The following is a 20,726-nucleotide window of genomic DNA, read 5'->3' as shown; positions in this document are numbered from 1 at the left end:
AGATGGGCTCTCACTCTGTTGCCCAGGCTGGAGTGTGGTGATACAATTATAACTCACTGTAGCCTTGAACTCCTGGGCTTGAGTGATCCTCCCACCTCAGCCTCCCAAGTAGCTAGGACTAGAGGTGCGTGCCACCACACCTGGCTAAGTTTTTAATTTTTATAAAGATAGGATCTTGCTATGTTGCTCAGACTGGTCTCAAACTCCTGAACTCAAGCAATCCTTCCACCTCAGCCTCTCAAAACACTGGGATTACAGGCATGAGTCGTGGCACCTGGCTGTAACTGCATTTTTGATGGATTATTTACTTAACACCTGTCTTACCCACTAAGCGCTAGTAGTAATGGTAACTAGTATACTGAGCACTTGGTCTGTGCTAGGCACAGTACTTAGTACTTAAATTTTTTTTCAGTCTGGGCAACGTGATGAGACCTCAGCTCTACAATATATAAATAAATAATTAGCAGGGTGTGGTAGCATGCACCTGTAGTTCCGGCTACTTGGAAGGCTGTGGCAGAAAGATTGCCGGAGCCCAGCAAGTCGACACCGGGGTGGCCGTGAGTGTGCTACTGCTCTCAGCCTGGGCAACGGAGTGAGACTCCAACTCACAAAAAAAGAAAATTGTTTAAGATGAGAAGTCTCACTATATTGCCCAGGCTTGTCTTGAACTATTGGGCTCAAGCAATCCTTTCACCTCAGCCTCCCAAGTAACTGGGACCATAGGCACATATCACCACGCGCCCACCTTGGTACGTCTCACTTTTTTGTGGACCATCTAATTTTACCCTCTCAGTAATCCTATAAATTAGATACGATTGCTCCTGTAGTCCTCACCTAACATCATCAACAGGTTCTTGTAAACTGCAAATTCAAGCAAAACGACCTATAATGAAACCAATTCCACCATAGGTGACTTGATATAAACAAGAATTAAGTTCTTGAATTCCGGCCACAAAAAAACATCACCAAGCTTCTAAATAAAGACCAAAACACTTCCAACATTAGACAATGAAAAAGGCGTGAGCTGTACATGCATTTAAGAAAGATGAAGAAAAACAAGAAAGAACATTATTTACCCAAGTATTTCAGCTTGAGGTCTCAGTGACTGGAACCCGTCCCTGCAGCTCAGGGCGCAAGGTGGGAACCAGCCTTGGACAGGACATCCCTTAGCAGGGCACTCACACACACCCACACTCACGCTGGGACAATGCAGACCCACCAATTCAATTCACCTAACATGCAAGGTTTTGGGGTGTGGGCGGAAACCGGAGTGCCCAGAGAAATCCCACGCAGACGTGGGGAGGGTGTGCCAACTCCATACAGTGTCCCGGCCAGAAACCCATATTTTTCTCATCAACGTTGTAACAAAATGACACTGAGTGAGGCAAACATTACCATGGTCATCATTATTATTAGTGTGAGTAGGGTTCTCATTCTGTCACCCAGCCTGGAGTGCCGTGGCACAATCATAACTCACCACAGCCTCGACCTTTTGGGCTCAGGCAATCCTTCTGCCTCAGCTACTCCTGAGTAACTTGGACTGCAGGTGCGCATTACCACACCTGGCTAACTTTTTTATTCTTTTGTAAAGACGAGATCTCACTATATTGCCCAGGCTGGTCTCAAACTCCTGGGCTCAAGCAATCCTCCCACCTCAGCCTCCCAAAGGGCTGGGATTACAGACGTGAGCCACCATGCCCGGCCATGAAACAACATTAAGGACCTTCTGTTCCACGTTTCACACATGGAAACCTGGGTTGAGAATTTGGGTCACTTGTCCGCAAGGTTGTGAATTCCCAGAGGGCTCAAAATGGCCTATTTTGCTCCATTATTGAGTCCTGAGGGACCAGTTCAGTGACTGGCATATGGTTAGCACTCAATATAAGCTTTTTGGTTGGATGGATGGATGGATGGATGGATGGATGGATGGATGGATGGATGATGGGACAGCAAGAAGGAAAGAGAGGAAGAGAAGGGAGGGAAGAAGGAAGGAAAGGCTGGGATGTGCCGCCCAGTCTCTGGCCGCGACTGGGACGTCCCCGCGGGCAAGACTGGTGTCCCCTCTGATGTGCTTCCGCGGGTCCCCTGCCAGGTGCCACCATGCACGTGAAGAAGTACTTGCTGAAATGCCTGCACCGGCTTCAGAAGGGCCCCGGCTACACGTACAAGGAGCTGCTGGTGTGGTACTGCGACAACACCAACACCCACGGCCCCAAGCGCATCATCTGCGAGGGGCCCAAGAAGAAGGCCATGTGGTTCTTCATCACCCTGCTCTTCGCCGCCCTGGTCTGCTGGCAGTGGGGCCTCTTCATCAGGACCTACCTGAGCTGGGAGGTCAGCGTCTCCCTCTCCATAGGCTTCAAGGCCATGGACTTCCCCGCCGTCACCGTCTGCAACGCCAGCCCCTTCCAGTAGGTGGTCCCTGCGCGCGGCCACCTCACCGACCGGCCATTCTTTTTCTCTTTTCCTTCCTCCCAACTTTCCCTCTCCTCTTCCGCCTTTCTTTTCCTTTCTCTCCTTCTCTTTCCTTCTCCCCTTTCTTCCCACCTCTCTCTTCGAATTCCTTTTCCTTCCTTCCGTTGCTTCCTTTCTTTCCTTCCCTTATTGTTCTTCCTCTTCCTCTCTTCCTTTCCCTCTTTGCTTTCATCCTCTTGCAGCAAGTAAGATTCAAAATTCAGAAACTGGCCGGACGCAGTAATCCTAACACTTTGAGAGGCCGAGGCAGGAGGCTTGCTTGAGTCCAGGGATTCAAGACCAGCCTGAGCAGCGTAGTGAGACCTCGTCTCTATAAAAACTAGCCAGGCATGATGGTGTGCATCTGCAGTCCCAGCTACTCAGGAGGCTGAGGCGGTGAGCTGTGATTATGCTACTGTACTCCAGCCTGGACAACAAAGTGAGATTCCAGCTCAAAAATTCAGAAACTTCCTAGGCTTAATGAGAATCCTGGGCAGGCCCTGTCTTCAGGCAGGCATTGCCCATTTACAGATTTCATATGTGTTTACTAAGCACCTACTATATGCCAGGCACTGACCAAGGCACCAGAAATACAGCAGTGAACAAAACAGAGTTCCTGCCCTCTTCACTGCTTACCAGTGAAAACAGACATGAAAGTTTTTCCAACAAATATTGGACTCATTATAATTGTAATGTTAAAAAATATAACATCAGCCAGGCTCGGTGGCTCAGCCTGTAATCCCAGTGCTTTGGGAGGCCGAGGTGAGTGGATTGCCTGAGCCTGCAGGTTCAAGACCCGCCGGCCAGCTTGGTGAGACCTCATCTCTACAATAAATCAAAAATTAGCCAGGCATGGTAGTGCACGCCTGTTGTTCCGACTCCTTGGAAGGCTGAGGCGGAAGGATCACTGGAGCCCAGCAGGTCAAGGCTGCAGTGGCCAGGAGCGTGCCACAGCACTCCACTCTGGGCGACAGAGTGAGATTCTAACTCAAAAAAAAAAAAAAAAAAAAAAATATATATATATATATATATATAACATCAATGCCTCAGAGGTTTATGATATGCCAGGCATTGTGTTCAGTGTTCTTTGAGAAATTGATGTCATTCTCATCCACACAACCACCCTAGGGGTGGGCACTATGGTGGCAACCCCAATTTACAGTGAGGAAATGCAGCTTCAGAGAGGTAAGTAAGCCTGCCTAGAGACACAGTGGACAACCATGGGATTTGAACCCAAACCTGATCTGACTTCAGAGCTGCCATTATTTTTTTCAGTTGAAGTCTCACTCTGTTGTCCAGGCTAGAGTGCAGTGGCATGGTCACAATGATCACAGCTCACCGCAACCTTGACCTCCTAGGCTCAGGTGATCCTCTCACTTCAGCTTCCCAAGTAGCTTGGACTATAGGTGTGCACCACCATGCCTGGCTAATTTTTTTTTAATTTTTTATTTGTAGAAACAAGGTCTCACTGTGTTTCCCAGGGTGGTCTCAAACTCCTGAGCTTAAGCAATCCCCAATCTCAACCTCCCAAAGTGCAGGGATTATAGGCATGAGCCAACACACCTGGCCAGAGAGCTGCCACTTTTTAACCATTCTGCCATGTTGCTCCTTTCCCATTTGATGGCAAGGCCTCTGGAGTGAACAGAAAAAGCAACCCAACCAAACTGAGTCAGAGTTGAGGAAAGACAGGGGGCCAGTATGAAGAAAGTGTCCTGAGGAATGAATAGAAGCTACCCAAGTAGAATGAAGAGAGTGCCCCAACTGGTGAATATAGCCTGTGCAAAGTCCCTGGGGTGAGACAGAGCTTGCTGCACTCAAGGAATTGAAAGAAGGGCTGGCGCGGCTGAGTCACAGAGAACATTCTTGTCCAAAAGAAAGTCCTAGAAGGGAATTCACATGTTGTGACTACATTTCCAGTTTCAGAGGGGCCTTTCTTTATAGCTAAGTTTCTGCCTGCTTACGTGGGTTCTTGGAGAGACTCAAGAGAACCGTTAATAATAATAGGAACAGCAGCATTGTCTAGGCACTGTGCCACATGCCTTATAGGCATCACCTCACTGAATCTTCCCAAAAACTCTCTGAAGCATGTATTTGTATCCCCTTATTTTGTAGATGAGAGAATAGAGCCTCCGAGAGGTTAAGTTGCCCAAGATATTAGGTGGCATGCCAGGATTCAAACCCAGGGCTTCCATAGCGACCCACCAAGCTTGACAGCAATTGTGGACATCTAAGCTATAATAACACTGCTACCCACACAACCGCCACCCTTCCTGTGGGCACACAGGTGGCTGGGTCTAATGGTCAGGGGACAGACAGTGTTGGTGTCTGAGGTCAAGGTTAGCTCTGGCTGCTATACTTGTACCAGGACCTTGGCCCCTGTCCGGGGTTGAATGCTCCCTCCTGCAGGAAGTCCTCCAGCCAGAGCTGGTCCACATGGCCCCAGTGACCACACTCTGAGGCATGGTCTTGGGTAAATTGCATCTGAAGTGACTGGGGTGCAGGACCCGCCTCCCCTCACAGGGCCTGGTGGGGACACTCCCTGGCGGATCCATCCTTGACTGGTCACCTCGTCCAACATGGGAGCCCCCAGGAGCTGAGAGAAGATTCCAGAGCCAGCAACACAGTCCCACCCACCTTCTTCCTCCTGAAACTGGCTCCTGTTCTCAAAATCACTCCCTCCTGGGCTAGGAGATATCCAAACCCCCACGCACATGCCCACTGGAGCCCACAAAATCCAGGTTCAAATCTCAGCTCTGCTCCTTGTCAGCGAGGTAAGCTTGGGAAATCACAGCAATTCCCAGAGCCTCCATTTCCTGATCTATATGTGGGGATGATGACGGAATTGTGGCAATGAGTAAATAAGACCTAGAAAGCACCTAGCTAGTAAATAAGACCTGGAAAGCACCCATGGAAAGCCATCAATAACCATGCACCATTCTGATCCTTTCTCTACGGAATGTGAATTCCATAAGGAAAGAGACCAGGCCTGTCTCACTGGCTACAGTGCCATCTGTGCCTTGCACAGTGCCTGGCACATAGTAGATACTCATGAAATACTTAGCGAGTGGATGGGTGGTGGAAGGACACTTGGGTGCATGGGTGGGTGGATGGAGAGGTGGGTGCTCGGGCTGGGTGCTCTTCCTATATGTGGTGGCAGCCATGCTGGAGTAAGAGCAGACCCCAGGTTCTAGGTGCTCTGCCTTACAGCTGCCCCCACCCTGACCTGTCCTCTCCCCATCCAGGTATTCCAAAGTCACGCATTTGCTGAAGGACCTGGATGAGCTGATGGAAGCCGTCTTGAGGAGGATCCTGGCTCCAGAGCCAAGCCTTGCCAATGCCACCACAGCCTTGAACTTCACCATCTGGAACCACACGCCCCTGGTCCTTATCGACGAGCGGAACCCCCACCACCCAGTGGTCCTCGACCTCTTTAGGGAGAACCACAATGGCTCAGAAAGCAGCAGCCCAGCACCAGAAAGGATCTGTAATGCCCAGGGATGCAAAATGGCCATGAGACTGGTAAGTGGTCCCGGGTACATGTTGAGCGAAGGGCCCTATCAATTAGGCTGATGGGAGTTGCTTTTTGTTAATAACTTGAGTCTTGCTAGGGGAAAGGCAGACTTGAAGTTGAAGGCAGCGTCTATTCTGTACGTTTGCAGAACTTTTATGAAAATGGAAATAGTTGGCACGTTAGTTAAGACTCTTTGGGATGTAAATGGCCCAGCTCACACTAGCTTAAGCAAAACAGAAAATTCATTGGCTCACATAACTAAGGAGTCCAGGAGTGTATTGCATTCGGCTATGGCTGATCCAGGTATTCTAATGTGGTCATCGGGAATCTCTTGACATCTTGGCTCAACTTTTCTCTTGGCAAGCTGTCTCCACATGGAGGGCTCTCTCAGTGCCAGATTTGCAGACCCCTCGTGTAGCAATATCCCCAGAAAAAGAACTCTTCTTTCCCAATAGACCCAGGAAAAGTTTTGGGACTGACTCATCAGGTCACATGCTCACCCCTAAACCAATAACTGTGGGAGAGAAGATGGGCTGTCATAATTGGCCAGTCCTGAGTCATGGGCCCTGGAGCTGGGGGTGATGTCAGCCTCTGTCAGGTTATATGAACTGAGCGAGGGGAAAAGGTAGAAGGAGGAAACAAGTCTTGTTGTCAAAAGACAGGGCCCTCAATATTGGGCATAAATAGTTGTGCAGTACAGGCAGATACCAAGAAATAACTTCCTTGCACCAGGAGGCTGGGGTGCAAGCCTCTTTTAGTCCTTTGCACCTGCAAGTAGGAACAAGGTCCCCAGTCTGTGTCTGAGGATCCCCTGGGAGCTCTGTCACAGCACACATCCTAGGCCCCACTACTGGAGAATCTGAGTGGGCAGGTCTTGGCCTGTAGTCAACCGGCTCCCAGGTGATTCAATGACCAGCCTTGGATAGGAACCCAGGCTGGAGCCTCCTCCCCCAGAGGAGACGCCACCCTCCCTTGCTCACTCAATGGTCATGATTTCTGCAACCCTCCCCCACCTCCACTTCTACGTGGTCACACCTTCCTTAACCTCCCTGGGTCTTGGTCTCTTCATGATGAATTCCCACATGAGGATGGGGTTAATCGTGATATTGACCTCAAAGGGTTTCTATGGAGACAGAGGGTTGCTATGGAGATTGAATGGGATATAGGTGTGCAACCCTGAGAACAGAGCCTGCTGCAAAATGAGGGTTACATGTTGCCATGACCTCCCCAAGAGGAGGCAAGGAGGTCCCCAGGAATGGGCCCAAGGACAGTGCCCCAGGCCAGCCAAGCTAAGGATGCCAAGAGAAGCCTCTCAACTTCCTAGGCCGAAGTTCCAGGGCCAAGTCCTGTGTCTGTGCAGTGACCTGGATGGTGCAGCGGGCTGCCTGTGGCCAGGTGGAAGAGGGCCCTGCACCCTTCAGCAGACTCAGGCTGACAAGGCTCGTGTGCTTCCCAAAGCGGACGGGGAGGCAGCATCTCCTGAGTCTTGAGTCTCTTCACGGTCCACACGGCCTCCAGGAGAGTTGTGTCTGGAGGTCTTGGGAAACCGGTAGGCAAGGAGTCAGAGCAGTGTGTGTGATGTGTGTATGATGGCCACTTGTGTACAGGGTCAGGGCACTGGTGAGACCCTGATACCCTGTAGTTGTAGAGGCGAGAGTGGGTGTCTGTCTCTGCATGCCTCGGTACACAGGAACCTGTGTGTGTTTTTGCTCCTACAGAAAGTATCTGTGGGGAGAGGCAAGTGGCCGTGTATGGGCTCCTTGTGACTGACATGAAGCTGTGTGTGAGTCGGCAGCCACTCAGCATGTGTGTGTGTGAGTGTGAACACGTTTCCCACCTCCCAGGTGTAGCCAGCAGGTTGTCCCAGCAGAGCATGGCCCTTGTCCAGCTGGGGCCCTCGGGCAGGGGCTGGGGCCTTGCCAGCCGTCCCCACCCACAGGAACCCCTCTTGACCTCCGCAGTGCAGCCTCAATGGGACCGAGTGCACCTTCCGGAACTTCACCAGCGCCACCCAGGCAGTGACGGAATGGTACCTCCTGCAGGCCACCAACATCTTCGCACAGGTGCCGCAGCAGAAGCTGGTGGAGATGGGCTACCCCGCCGAGCGCCTCATCCTGGCCTGCCTGTTCGGTGATGAGCCCTGCAGCTACCGGTGAGAGTCTCCCACGTCCCTCCGGCCAGGCCCTTCCTCTGAAAAGTAGCTGAGTGTTATGGTTAGGAGCCCAGCCTGCTGGGATTCTAATGCCACTCAGTCACCTGCCAGCTGTCCACACCAGCTTTCTGTGCCTCTGGGTCTTGGGACAGGTTTCCTGGAGGCAGAGGCAGAGACGGGGAAACACTGTAGGACTCCTGATGCATTAAGAGCATCGCTTTAGGGAAAGTCTGCAAGGCAAGTGGGTAAGGAAGGAGGGAAAAGCTAAGCAAGGATGTGCTCTCAGGAAAAGTCTAGGCTTTGCCTCATTCTCAAAAGGAGCTGGAAAAAAAACTATAGCACATGGCCAGACACAGTGGTTCACACCTGTAATCTCAGCACTTTGGGAGGCCAAGGCAGGAGGATTGCTTGAGTCTAGGAATTTGAGACCAGCCTGGGCAATATAGCTAGACCTGGCCTCTAAAAAAAAAAAAAAAAATTAAAAAAGTATACAGGTATGGAGGCGTGCACCTGTAGTCCTAGCTACTTGAGAGGCTGAGGCAGGAGGATACGTGGGCCCAGGAGGTCAAGGTTGCTGTGAGCTGTGATCATACCACTGCACTCCAACCTGGGGACAAAGTGAGACCTTGACTCAAAATATATATCAACTGTACTATAAAGCCGTCCTCGGGGACTGGCCCCATCAGTTGGTCAGTCAGTCACTGGTTGTGGCCTGCCCCCAAGGGATTGGTTGGGGTCGGTCAAGGTCTCCTAACCTCCAGATTGTTAGCCTCCCTCCCAGCTGGGGGTGTGTGTACCAGCGGATAAAGGGACCTGGGCAGGCTCCTTGGTCTCTACTACCCTCAGTTTTCTCGTCTCTGAAACAGGGACAATAACCGTGACTTCCTCATAGAGTGACCGTGATGAGTAAATGAGCAGACTCACGCAGTCCTTGGAACAAGGCCACGCAAGCGTTGGCCGTAAATAGTCTCTCTCCCAATGACCCATAATGTGGAGTGAGAGACTGGCAGAATCAGGGTGATGTTAGTCCAGGAGTCCGGGCCTTCCTAGAGCCGGCCCACAGATTCCCACTCCCGCAAACTAAACCCTGGGCCTAAGCACCAAGCTTTGTCCTCGTCTCTGGTGGCAGCCTCCCAGGCCTTCTGACCCAGCCTCCAGGTGTGGGGGGTGGGCCGTACCCACCTTGGTCCCGTCCAGGGCTTTGGCCAGCCTTGTTTCTGAGATTTGCTGGTACCCTCCTGGTCTGGGACCTCAACTTCTCACACCTCAAGCTTCTAGAGCCAAGTCTTGCTGCTTTGGGCTCACCCTTGGGGACTGGAGTTACAGCCAGCTTTCTCTCTCCATGCAGGAATCCCTGTTGAGAATCTACTAGCCATGTGCAGTGGTTCATGCTGGTAATCCCAGCACTTTGGGAGGCCAAGACAGGAGGATCGCTTGAGCCCAGGGGTTCGAGGTTGCAGTGAATTATGATTGTACCACTGCAGTGACAGAGCAAGACTCTGTTTCCAAAAAAAAAAAAAAAGAGAGAGAGAGAGAATCTTCAAAAATCGATGGGCCTTCTGTCCTGCAGATTGCATAGGCACACACAGGCAGGCATTTTGCACATAATGCCAAATAATTTGAGGCCCACCACATAAGGCAGAGCAGCACATGGTGGGAATTAGAAAAAAGCGGTCCCTCCTGGTGAAAGAACTGCAGGATGGCCCGCTGGTGGGACATGCCCCTTGGCTAGCTGCGCACAGGCGGTATTTCAACCCCACAGTCCCGGCTGGGGACCTAGTTCAGGGCACACTTGCCCGGCCATACGTGCCACAGGCTAGGGATACCCAGGGGCCAGGGTAAAGTTCACAAGCAAGGGCAGCTCAGATCATCCAGCTGAAAGAGAACAGATGTAACTGCCATTTTGAATACATCTGCTCAGTATACACAGGTCTCATGGTGGGGGTGTGGTCCCGCCTTACTGAGTGGGACCTGGTGTTCAAAGGCCTGTGTTCAGCACACATCACAGCCCCTCACACTGCACTGGAAGCTCCACGGGTTGCTCCAGGGCTAGAAGACACTGGACTGGGCCAGGCCAACTGGGGATGGTCAACCTGTTGCCAATATGGCGCCCTCCAAAGAGCTGGGGTCATATGGGTTGGAGGTGAGAGACGAGTGGTCCTGCAAAGGGAAACTGAGGAGCTGTTGACAGATAAAGGAAGATGGCTGGCTGGTGGGCAGGCAAAACCCCGGTCCTGGCCACATGGCTTCTGTTTTGTGGCTGTGTCTGGGAGTTCGTTGAGTGTAGGAGTCAAGGCTTGGTGTCTGGGGCGAGACCACCTGGGATCTCATCCTGACTCTGTCTTACAAGCTGTGAGATCTCGAAAAATTTCTTAACCTTGCTGTGGCTCAGTTATCCTACTCTATAAAATAGGGGCATGACAGTACCTGCCCTGCAGCATTATTTTAAGCATTAAATGAGTTAATATGTATGAAGGGCTGACAATTGTACTGGGCTCAATAAGTAATAGTTATAACTATTATTAAGTCCCCATCTGACAAGGAATTCAAATTCAGTAATTATGCCAACATTTATTGGCCCCTTCTTAGGCACCAGGCCCGTACAAAATTATTATTATTATTATTTGAGTTGGGTCTTACCCTGTGGCCCCTGTGGCCCAGGCTGGAGGAGTGCAGTGGCACAATCATGGCTTACTGCTGCCTGAAATTGCTGGGCTCAGGTAATTCCTCAGCCTCCTGATTAGCTCAGGACTACAGGTGTGTGCCACCATTCCCAGCTAATTTTTTAATTTTTTTGCTGTGTTGTCCAGGCTGATCTTGAGCTTCTGGTCTCAGGTGCTTCTCCTGCCTCAGCCTCTCAAAATGCTGGGATTACAGGTGTGAGCCACCACACCTGGCCTTTTTATTTTCCAACAGAGACAGGGTCTTGCTATTTTGCTCAGGCTGGTCTTGAACTCCTGTGCTCAAGCAGTCCTCCTGGGACTACAGGCATGGTCCACCATGCCTGGCTAATTTTTCTACTTTTTTTTCTTTTATGAATTGAGGTCTCACTCTGTTACTCAGGCTGGAGTGCAGTGGCATGCTCATGGCCACCACAGCCTCAACCTGCTTGAGCTCTGGCAATTCTTCCGCCTAAGCCTTCCAAGTAGCTGAAACTACAGGTGCACACCACTGCGCTTGGCTAAATTTTTTATTTATCATAGAGATGAGGTCTCACCAAGTTGCCCAGGCTGGTCTTGAACCCCTGGGCTCAGGCATTCCTCTTGCCTCAGCCTTCCAGAGTGCTGGGTTTACAGGAATGGGCCACCATGCCCAGCCTTGAGCATTTACTATGTTATGAGGGGACAGGATGGAATCTGTGAGCGAGGAAGCAGGAACCACAATGTGTGGAGCCCAACACCGGGGAGGGTAGAGAAGGCACGTTCCTGCAACTGTGGGAGTGACTCAGGAAGGCGTGTGACCAGTTAACCGTGGGAGTGAGGGAGGGAGACAGACATGTTGCCTGATATTTCTGTGCCAACATGCCTGGGTGCCGCCTTTCACTTGGACCTGCTGAGGCAAGAGAAATAGACTTGGGAGGAAACACAATCACCATTTCTGATGAGGTAATAGAGTGACATGGGCTAAGCCTGGCCCAGACTGCCGGTTCTGCCTCTCACGGGCTGTGTGAGATGTTGCTTAACCTCTCTGGGCCTGTTTCTTCATCTGTAAAATCTAATAGTTCCAGCTACTTGGAAAGCTGAGGCGGAAGGATCACCACAGCCCAGCAGGTCAAGATTGCAGTGGCTGTGAGTGTGCCACTGCACCCCAGCCTGGATGACAGAGTGAGATTCTGACTGAAAAAAAAATAGAATGCTTTATGGTTCTATAGTTTGGGGTATATGTGATCATTGAATGCATTCATATAATCTGCAAAGATCAAATCAGTATATTTGGGATATCTACCACCTTAAATATTTGTCTTTTCTATATGCTGGAATCATTTGAATTTTTCTAGTTATAAAAATAGACTTTTTATTGTGGAATAATTTAAGGTTTACAGAAAAGTAAAGAGAGTGCCCTCGGACCCCTCGGCCAGTATCCCCTGTTGTTTTTTTGTTTTTGTTTTTGTTTTTGAGTTGGAGTCTTACTCTGTCGCCCAGACTGGAGTGCAGTGGCCGCTCCCGGCCACCTCAGCCTCCACCTGCTGGGCTCCGGCGATCCTTCCGCCTCAGCCTTCAAAGTAGCCGGAATTACAGGCATGTGCTACCACGCCCGGCTGATTTTTTGATTTATTGTAGAGATGAGGTCTCGCTGCCCAGGCGGGTCTCAAACCCGCGGGCTCAGGCAATCCACTCACCTCAGCCTCCCAAAGGCGCCGGAACCCCTGTTGTTAACATCTTGCATCACGGTGGTGATTTGTTAAAAGGAAGAAACCAGCGTTAGCTTATTACTATGAAGTAAATGAAACACTATTCAGATTTATCCATTTTTCCCAGCGACCATTTCCTGTTCCAGGAATCCCTCCAGAAGACCACATTGCATTTAGCTTCCTTGTTTTGGATGACCTTGACAGTTTGGGAGTACAGGCTGGGTGTTTCATGAAAAGGCCTAGAGTCAGGCACAGCGGCTCATGCCTATAATCCCAACACTTTGGGAGGCTGAGGCGGGAGGATTGCTTGAGCCCAGGAGTTCAAGACCAGCCTGGGCTACATAGTGAGACCTTGCCCCCCCAAAAAAACCAGAAAAGTAGCCGGATGTGGTGTCACATGCCTGTAGTCCCAGTTACTCAGGAGGCTGAGGCAGAAGAATCACCTGAGCCCCAGAGGTTGAGGCTGTGGTGGCCGTGATTGTCCCACTGCACTCCAGCTTGGGCAACCAAGTGAAACCCTGACTCAAAAAAAAAAAAAGTCCTCAGTTTGGGTTTTTCTCAACTGGGGTCATCTGGGGTTATGGATTTAGGGGTGGTATACACAGGAAACCCTCCGCATATCATTTCGGGGTATGTGGCGTTCCCCTTCCTCCCTCAGTTCGTGTTGGGTGTGTGGCCTCCTCCTCGTAAAGTGACTGCCTTCGCTTCCCATGCTGTTACTTCGGAAGTGAGTCACTAAGTCCAGCCTACACCCCGGGGAGAGGGAGAGGGCTAGGGGAGAGAGGTGTTAGCCTTCGGCCTCCTGGAGATAGGCATCTACAGATCATTATTCGGAATTCTTCTGTAAGGAAGACTTGTCTCTTCTCCACTTACTTGTTTGTTTAGTCATTCATTTCTGCAGAATGGACTCCGGTGCCCTTAGTTGCAATCCCCATACCACGTGTTTATTCTGTTGCTCAAACTTTTCCCAGTTTGGCCACTGGAAGCCCTTTCAGTTAGTCCCTGTGTCCCTTTGACAGGTGCCATCCGTTTATTTCTTCATGTATTTTTTTGAGTTGGAGTCTCACTTTAACACCCAGGCTGGAGTACAGTGGCATACTCGCCACCACCCTAGCGTCCATCTGCCAGGCTCCAGCAATCCTTCCGCCTCAGCCTTCCAAGTAGCTGGAATTACAAGCACGTCCTACCACGCCTGGCTAATTTATTATTGTTGTTATTTATTGTAGAGATGAGGTCTCACCAAGTTGCCCAGGCTGGTCTTGAACCCACGGACTCAGGCAATCCACTCTCCTCGGCCTCCCAAAGTGCTGAGATTACAGGCTGAGCCACCAAACCCAGCCTATTCATGTATTTTTTTGAACACTTCTTTGCTTTCTGGCACTACAAGATGTCCCAGTCCAGAGTCAGCCATTTCTTCAAAGAGCCCTGTTTTATTTATTTTATTTTTTGTTTAAATAAAGAATGATATTTAGAAACCAAGATCTGGGCATATATACACATTACCATTGTTGTTGTTGTTTCAGGAATTGACCAACTAGTTTCTGCCCTGGGAAGCCTTCCCCGACCCCCTACTACACAGTCCTGTGGTTGTTATACTGCTTCCTGCTAGGATGCTCTGTTTCCCGGTCTTTTCTGGAGGCTTGCCGGTCTCTGCATGCTTGGTCCCTGTCCCCAGAGAGGTTTCGGTAGGGAAACTTCTGGATCTGGAGCCAGAGGCGGCCAGGCGCTGGAAGTAGCCTCTCTGGGTAGAGAAGATTACCGACAAGCATACTTAAGGAGACCAGGAGCGCAGCCCTGGCAGCACCCTGAGCAACCAGCCTTCTGCTCCTGGGCCGCATCTGTCGAGACAGTTTCTTGGGAACACTGTGTCCCTGTGCCCTGGGGCAAGGCCTCTGCCTCCACAGCAGTGCCTGGCTTTAGCTGGTTTGTCCCGCTCTGTTCTTTCCGTGGCCACGGCCCTGATCCCGCACAGTTTATAGACTCTGCAGCGCCGCCCGGAGCTATTTCTTCCCTCCGGGCCTTTGCCTGGGCCTGGCCCCCTCCCGGTATGCCGTTTCTGCTCCCCGCCCTCCTGACCTGGCAGTCTCATACTCAGTCCCAAACTCTCAGCTCCAGTCTCACCTCCTCCTCCAAGAAACCTTCCCTGACCCTCTCCCCACCCCCATGGGGTATGAGATGTCATTCCTGCATGCTTATCTCCACTGATGCCCTTATCATATATTACAGTTTATTCAGCCAATATTGACTGACTGTACTGCGTGCCAGACTCTGGAGACAGAGTGGTGAATAGTAGCAGTGAAGAGTTTTCAAGTGTTGCAGTATGCGAGGCATCTCACCCTCGCCTCTGTCCTGTAGGGTGGGTGCTGTTATTAGCCCAGTGGGAAAGTGAGGCACAGAGAGGCCAAGTAACCATCCCCAAGCTCACCAGATAGAAAGCAGCAGAACTGGAATTCAAATCAGGCGGGCTGCTTCCGTGGCCTGTGCCCTGCTTCTCTGAATTAAGGAGGGTGGGGCGGAGAAAGGCGTTAACCTCCCCTTCCCAAGAGACAGGGTCCTGTGCCCTCACTAGGCTCAACTTCTAAGCAGGAGGCAGGTGGTTAGCAAGACATTAAAACAAGATGTTTTTAGATTCTGAAAAAGGAAAAAAACTAGTGGAAATGATATAGAGTGACCGGATAGGGAAATCTATTACTTACTGTTAGTAATAGTTCAAGTCACTTTGGGAGGCTGAGGCAGGAGGATCACTTGAGGCCAGGAATTTGAGACTAGCCTGGACAACACAGCAAGACTCCTTCTCTACTTAAAAAAAAAAAGTGATAGTTAATGTACTATTGACTGACAGTTAAAGTCTATCACTTTACCAGGGGGTTCAGGGAAATCCTCAGAGCAGATAAAATCTGAAGGAGGGGAGAAACCTGTTGTTTGGAGAAATGATTAGAGATGGCACGAGGGACAGCAGGTACAAAACCTTTGAGTCTGGAAACATCGAGAGTGTCACAGGAGACTCTCGATGTTTCCAGTGTCACAGGAGACTCTCTCTGAGCAGCAAGGAGGCTTCAGAGGGGTCTAAGGAGGGCCAGGACATGGTCCAACTCACACATTTAAACAACCCCCCTGATGGCTGTGCCAGAGGAAGGTTGCACAGAATGGCAGCGGAGGCGTGAGATACTGGTGGCTTGGGCCAAAGTGAGACCCCCAGGGATGGAGACAGGTGGCCAGACTAGAGTCATATTTGAGGAGGAGAGAACTGACAGGACTCCGCCCTGGGTCCTCTGCCATGCTGGAAGCTGTGGAGGGCAACCCTGTCCTGTTCCCCTTCGTGTCCCTAGCCCAGCACCCACCTCAGTCAATGTTTGCTGAGTGAAGACACGTGGTTTCTTCCTGCTTCTCCTCTCACTGTGGAGGAAACCAAGGCTCTGAGGTTGAGTATGTGGCTCAGATCTGTCAACAGTGGTAGAACCAGGTCGGCTTTCACAGCCAACTCACTCTGCAAGTTCAGGGTCTGAGGCGGGGGATACACCCTTATCTGAAAAGGGGGACAGAACACCTGACCTCATGGAGTTATTCTGAGGATGAAATGAGATGATGTATTCAGAAATATTCAGCCTGGGCCTGGCCCATGTAAGTTGCTCAGTAAATGTCTGTTGTGGAATATAAGGTTTAAAAGACAATACTTCATGTCAGTTGACAGTTTTTGTTTTGTTTTGTTTTTGCATCTTTTACTGCACTTATACTCCCATTCCCTCCTGGTGTATGTTTGTTTGTTTGTTTGTTTGTTTTGAGATGGGTTCTCCCTGTGTTGCCCAAGCTGGTCTCGAACTCCTAGACTCCAGCAATCCTACTGCCTCGGCCTCCTGAGAAGCTGAGACTAATGGCACACACCACCATGCCCAGCTAATTTTTTGTTTTTTGTAGAGTCAAGTTCTCACTATGTTGCCCAGGCTGGTCTCAAACTCCTGGCCTCAAGAAATCCTCCTGCGTTAGCCTCCCAAAACACTGGTATGACAGGCGTGAACCACTGTGCCCAGCAAAGTTGTTTTTTTTTTTTTTTTAAATCTATAGATTGCCTCCTTTTCTCTATCTCACAATATATTTGTTCAAGAAGCTAGGTTATTTTTTCTGTCACGTTCCCCAGTCTAATTTTGCTGGCTGACTTTCTGTGGTGTCTGCTAACATGTTCCTCTGTCTCCAGTATTTCCTAATGGTAGTCAGACAGTCTCCATTCCATTCAGGTCTGATTTTGGGGGCAAGGCCCCTCCCTCCATGGCTTGTGCACTTCCATCAGGAGAAGGCCACCACGGATGCTCATTGCACAAAGCCCTGAATTTCTCGGGGTTACTCATGATAGTCTCTGTGTGCCATTCCTCTTCAGTTATCAGCTAGATCAAACCAGACCTCTTTTAACAGCTACCCTGCTTGAAAATGAAATAAAGCAGATGGAGGGAGCCATTGATAAAGAGATGTAAAGGCTCACCAGCCAATTATGTGTTCAAATTATTTGAATTTCCATTTAAACAAGTTGTAAAAGCAAAATTGGTATTTATGAGAAAACTGGAAATCTGAACTGAATATTTGATAATATTGGAGGAAGGAATTTTGTGAACTATTTTAAGCATGATCCCAGTATTGTTTTTGAGTTCTTACTTTTATTTTTGAGTTGTGGGTCTCACTCTCTCACCCAGGCTGGAGTGCAGTGGCATGATCATGGCTCACGGTAGCCTCAACCTCCTGGGCTCAGGCAATCCTTCTTCCTTCACATGCCGAGTAGCTGTGACTTCAGGCATACACCACCATACCCAGCTCCTTTTTTTTTTTTTTTTTTGTACATTTTTTTTTTGTAGAGAAATGGTCTTGCTATATTGCCCAGGTTGGTCTCAAACTCCTGGTCTCAAGCAGTCCTCCCACCGCAGCCTCTCAAAGTACAGAGAGTATAGTCATAAGCCACCATTTCCAGCCTCTTCTATTGGGTTTAGGACCTGGTTATCCAGGATGATTTCATCTCAAGATCCATAGTCATCGGCAAAGACTCTCTTTTTTCCAGATAAGGTTATGTTCACAGGTTCCTCGAGTGAGGATGTGGATATATCTTTTGGGGGGTGTATGTGAGACAGATGAGAAAGTCTAAGAAAGTTCTTTTTCATAACTCATGGCTAAACAGAAAGCCTGAGCTCTGACTCCAGAGCGACTCCTTCCCCCCGCCATCTTCCCCGCTGCTTTCTCGGGCAGATGGACAGAGGACAGAATGGCTGTTACTCACCTCTCCCTGAGCCCCTCTGAGTAGTAATGAAGGGCCAACAACAGACAGTCAGAGGAGGCATCGCCCTGCCCTCCAGCTGATGGTGTTTCTTTTAGGAACTTCACCTCCATCTTCGACCCTCATTATGGCAACTGCTACATCTTCAACTGGGGCATGACCGAGAAGGCGCTCCCTTCTGCCAACCCCGGAACTGAATTTGGTGAGTCTTGGTTCATCCTGGAGCCAGCGCCATGTGGGGCTGAAAGACCATCAGCTGTTAGCTGAGTGGGACTGAGGGTTAGACTGAAACCAGCACAAAGAGGAATGGCCATTATTGAGGCTCTACCAATTGCCAGGGAGGCCAGGCCAGGTGCATTCTCTGCCCGGTGCTCAGAATCCCTGGGGTAGTGATTGATGCTTCCATTTCACTGATCAGCAAACAGCTGATTTAGAAAGAGCACAGCTTAGTGGTCAAGAGCTCAAGCCCTTGGGCCTTGGTTAATCCTAGATCCCCTATGTACTCGTTAGGTGATCCTGAGCTCAAGCCTTACCTTCCCAAAGCCTTGGTTTCCCCGCTGAGAAAAAGTATCCAGTAACAAAGCATCGCATAGCAGTGAGTGTAGCATATAGTAAATACCTCATGAATTATTATGACACGATGTGAATAAACGGCTTCACATGCCCAGGAAGCAGTAAATACTCAATATCTACTGTGAGTCAAAGGTTCACTCAGGCTGGAGTGCAGTGGCACGATCATGGCTCACCTCAGCCTCCACCTCCCGGGATCAGACAATCCTCCTGCCTCAGCCTCCTGAGTGTCTGGTACTACAAGTGCATGCCACCATATCCTGCTAATTTTTGTATTTTTTTTGTAGAGACAAGGTTTCACTATGTTGCCCAGGCTGGTCTCGAACTCCTGGGCTCAAGTGATGCTCCCCCCTCAAATTACAGGAGTGAGCCACCACACCCAGACTTCCACACATTCTTATAAGTGGGAGTTAAATCATGTGTCATGTGGACATAGAGTGTGGCATGGTAGACATTGGAGACGCAGAAGGGTGGGAGGGGAAAGTGGGAGGGATGAGAAATTACCTCGTGAGCACAACTGCACACTCTCCAGGTGATGGGTTCACTAAAAGCCCAGACTTCACCACTGTGCAATATATCTGTGTAGCAAAACTGTATTTGGACCCCTTATATGCTTTTTTGTTTGAGCTGGAGTCTCACTCTGTCGCCCAGGCTGGAGTGCAGTGGTATGGATCACGGACACCCCAGCATTGACCTGCTGTGCTCTGGCGATCCTTCCACCTCAGCCTTCCAAGTAGCCAGGACTATAGGCACGGACTACCACGCCTGGCTAATTTTCAACTTATGGTAGAGATGAGGTCTTGCCAAGTTGCCCAGGTTGGTCTCGAACCCTCACGCTCAGGCAATCCACTCACCTCGGCCTCCCAAAGTGCTGAGATTACAGGCTGAGCCACTGAGACTGGCCTATACACTTTTTTTAAAAAAGAAAAAACTATCCATGGCACTTATTCTTAGCCTCTCTGCCATACAGTTGAAGAGGAAATCACAGAGAGAGCATGAAGGAGTTAATAGAAGTGATGGATGACAGATGGCCTTCCTTCGAGGCTGATGTGTTGGCCTGTTCCCTCGAGCAAGGCTAGTAGGCTCAGCCTGGCTGTGACGGTAGGGCTTGGGAGCCAGGCACAGGTGGGAGTGGACCCTTACTCCACCTCTCATGGCCTGACCTCTGCAGCCACCAAGAGGCAGCTTGTCACTCAGTGGCCATCAGGGCCACCAGTCAAGAGAGGGTCATGTGTGCCCTTCACCCAGCCCCTGTGCTTCTGAGAATACTGTCACAGAGAAGCCAGTCGACAGTCAAGGGCCAACTGCCCTGGTCAGAATCCCAGCACAGACAAGTCCTTTCACCTCTCTGTGCCTCAGTTTTCTCATCTGTAAAATGGGGATGATAATAGCACCTACCTGGTGTGGCTCTGTGAGCGTCCAATGAGAGAGTGGATTATGAAGCACTTAGCACAGCACTCAGCAGGTAGCAAGCACTCACTCACTCTTGTTGTCCTAACCAGAGGGACTCAACTCTAGTACCCACATAGCTCAGGAATTTGGTGCATACATGCTCAGGTCCAGTCCCTGCCTCAAGAAGGGCACAATCGAGTGGGGGAGGAAGACAATAAAAGAATCGCACACGTGAGGCACGTACTCGGAAGAAAGTTCCAGGGCTAGGAATGCGTAAAACCAAGACCCTGAGACCTGGTCTAGGTAGTCAGAGAAGGCTTCTGGAGGAAGTGACACTTGGCTGAGATCTGAAGGAAGAGCAGGAGTTTCTAGGGAAAGGGTGAAGGTGGAGACGGCATTTCAGAGTGAGGGAACAGCATCCCAGAGTGAGGGAACAGCATTTGCCAAGGCACAGCAGCAGGAAGGAACATGGAAACTGAGAGGGATTGAATGGATAGAAGGAGAGTGCCTGTGGTGTGGTGGTGCTGTGCCTCCTAGATTTGCCTGCCCAGCAGAACAGAGATCATTGGCGGGGAGGCCAGAGGAGCCAAGTGAGGGGGCTACACTGGAGGCTGCGTCAGAGATGATGGGGGCTTTGGAGATGGCAAGCTGTATTTGGGGCCTGGGTTTTGGCAAAGCAGAGCCAGCTTCCTGGGCAGATCCTGGAAGTCCCCTGAGCTGAAGGGGGCTTAGACAAGGAGGGAAGAGGGGCGGGTTTCCCTTCAGCCTCAGAGGGTAGGTTCAGGCAGCCCTCACCCCACTTTCCCTGCAGGCCTGAAGTTGATCCTGGACATAGGCCAGGGAGACTATGTCCCCTTCCTCGCATCCACGGCCGGGGTCCGGCTGATGCTTCATGAGCAGAGGTCGTATCCCTTCATCCGAGACGAGGGCATCTACGCCATGTCGGGGACAGAGACCTCCATCGGGGTGCTAGTGGTACGGCTGGAGCCCAGGGGCAGCCCAGGGGCTCTGAGGCCACCTGTCCAGGGCCACCCCACCCCGG

The 20,726-nt window shown here is 50.5% G+C and overlaps 1 protein-coding gene across 3 annotated transcripts in view; it reads left to right on the top strand.

Moving 5' to 3' along the window:
* SCNN1B (sodium channel epithelial 1 beta subunit) overlaps nt 1-20,726 on the top strand; it is a 50,526-nt gene that overhangs the window by 21,832 nt on the left and 7,968 nt on the right. The window contains exons 2-6 of one of the 3 annotated variants that reach the window (XM_008059940.1): nt 2,093-2,411; nt 5,697-5,973; nt 7,927-8,117; nt 17,821-17,924; nt 20,496-20,659. In XM_008059940.1, coding sequence (XP_008058131.1) covers nt 2,101-2,411; nt 5,697-5,973; nt 7,927-8,117; nt 17,821-17,924; nt 20,496-20,659 — 1,047 coding nt within the window. In that variant the 5' untranslated portion in view covers nt 2,093-2,100. Of the gene's footprint in view, nt 1-2,054; nt 2,412-5,696; nt 5,974-7,926; nt 8,118-17,820; nt 17,925-20,495; nt 20,660-20,726 lie in introns of those variants that run through there. The other 2 variants (XM_008059941.1, XM_008059942.1) reach the window with 2 other exon arrangements.

This window comes from Carlito syrichta, unplaced genomic scaffold (assembly GCF_000164805.1).
Source record: "Carlito syrichta isolate Samal-C Ts95f unplaced genomic scaffold, Tarsius_syrichta-2.0.1 Scaffold304449, whole genome shotgun sequence".
Classification (NCBI taxonomy): Eukaryota; Metazoa; Chordata; class Mammalia; order Primates; family Tarsiidae; genus Carlito; species Carlito syrichta.
The sequence above is the reverse complement of the archived record's forward strand: the minus strand, read 5'-3'. Positions and strand labels throughout refer to the sequence as shown.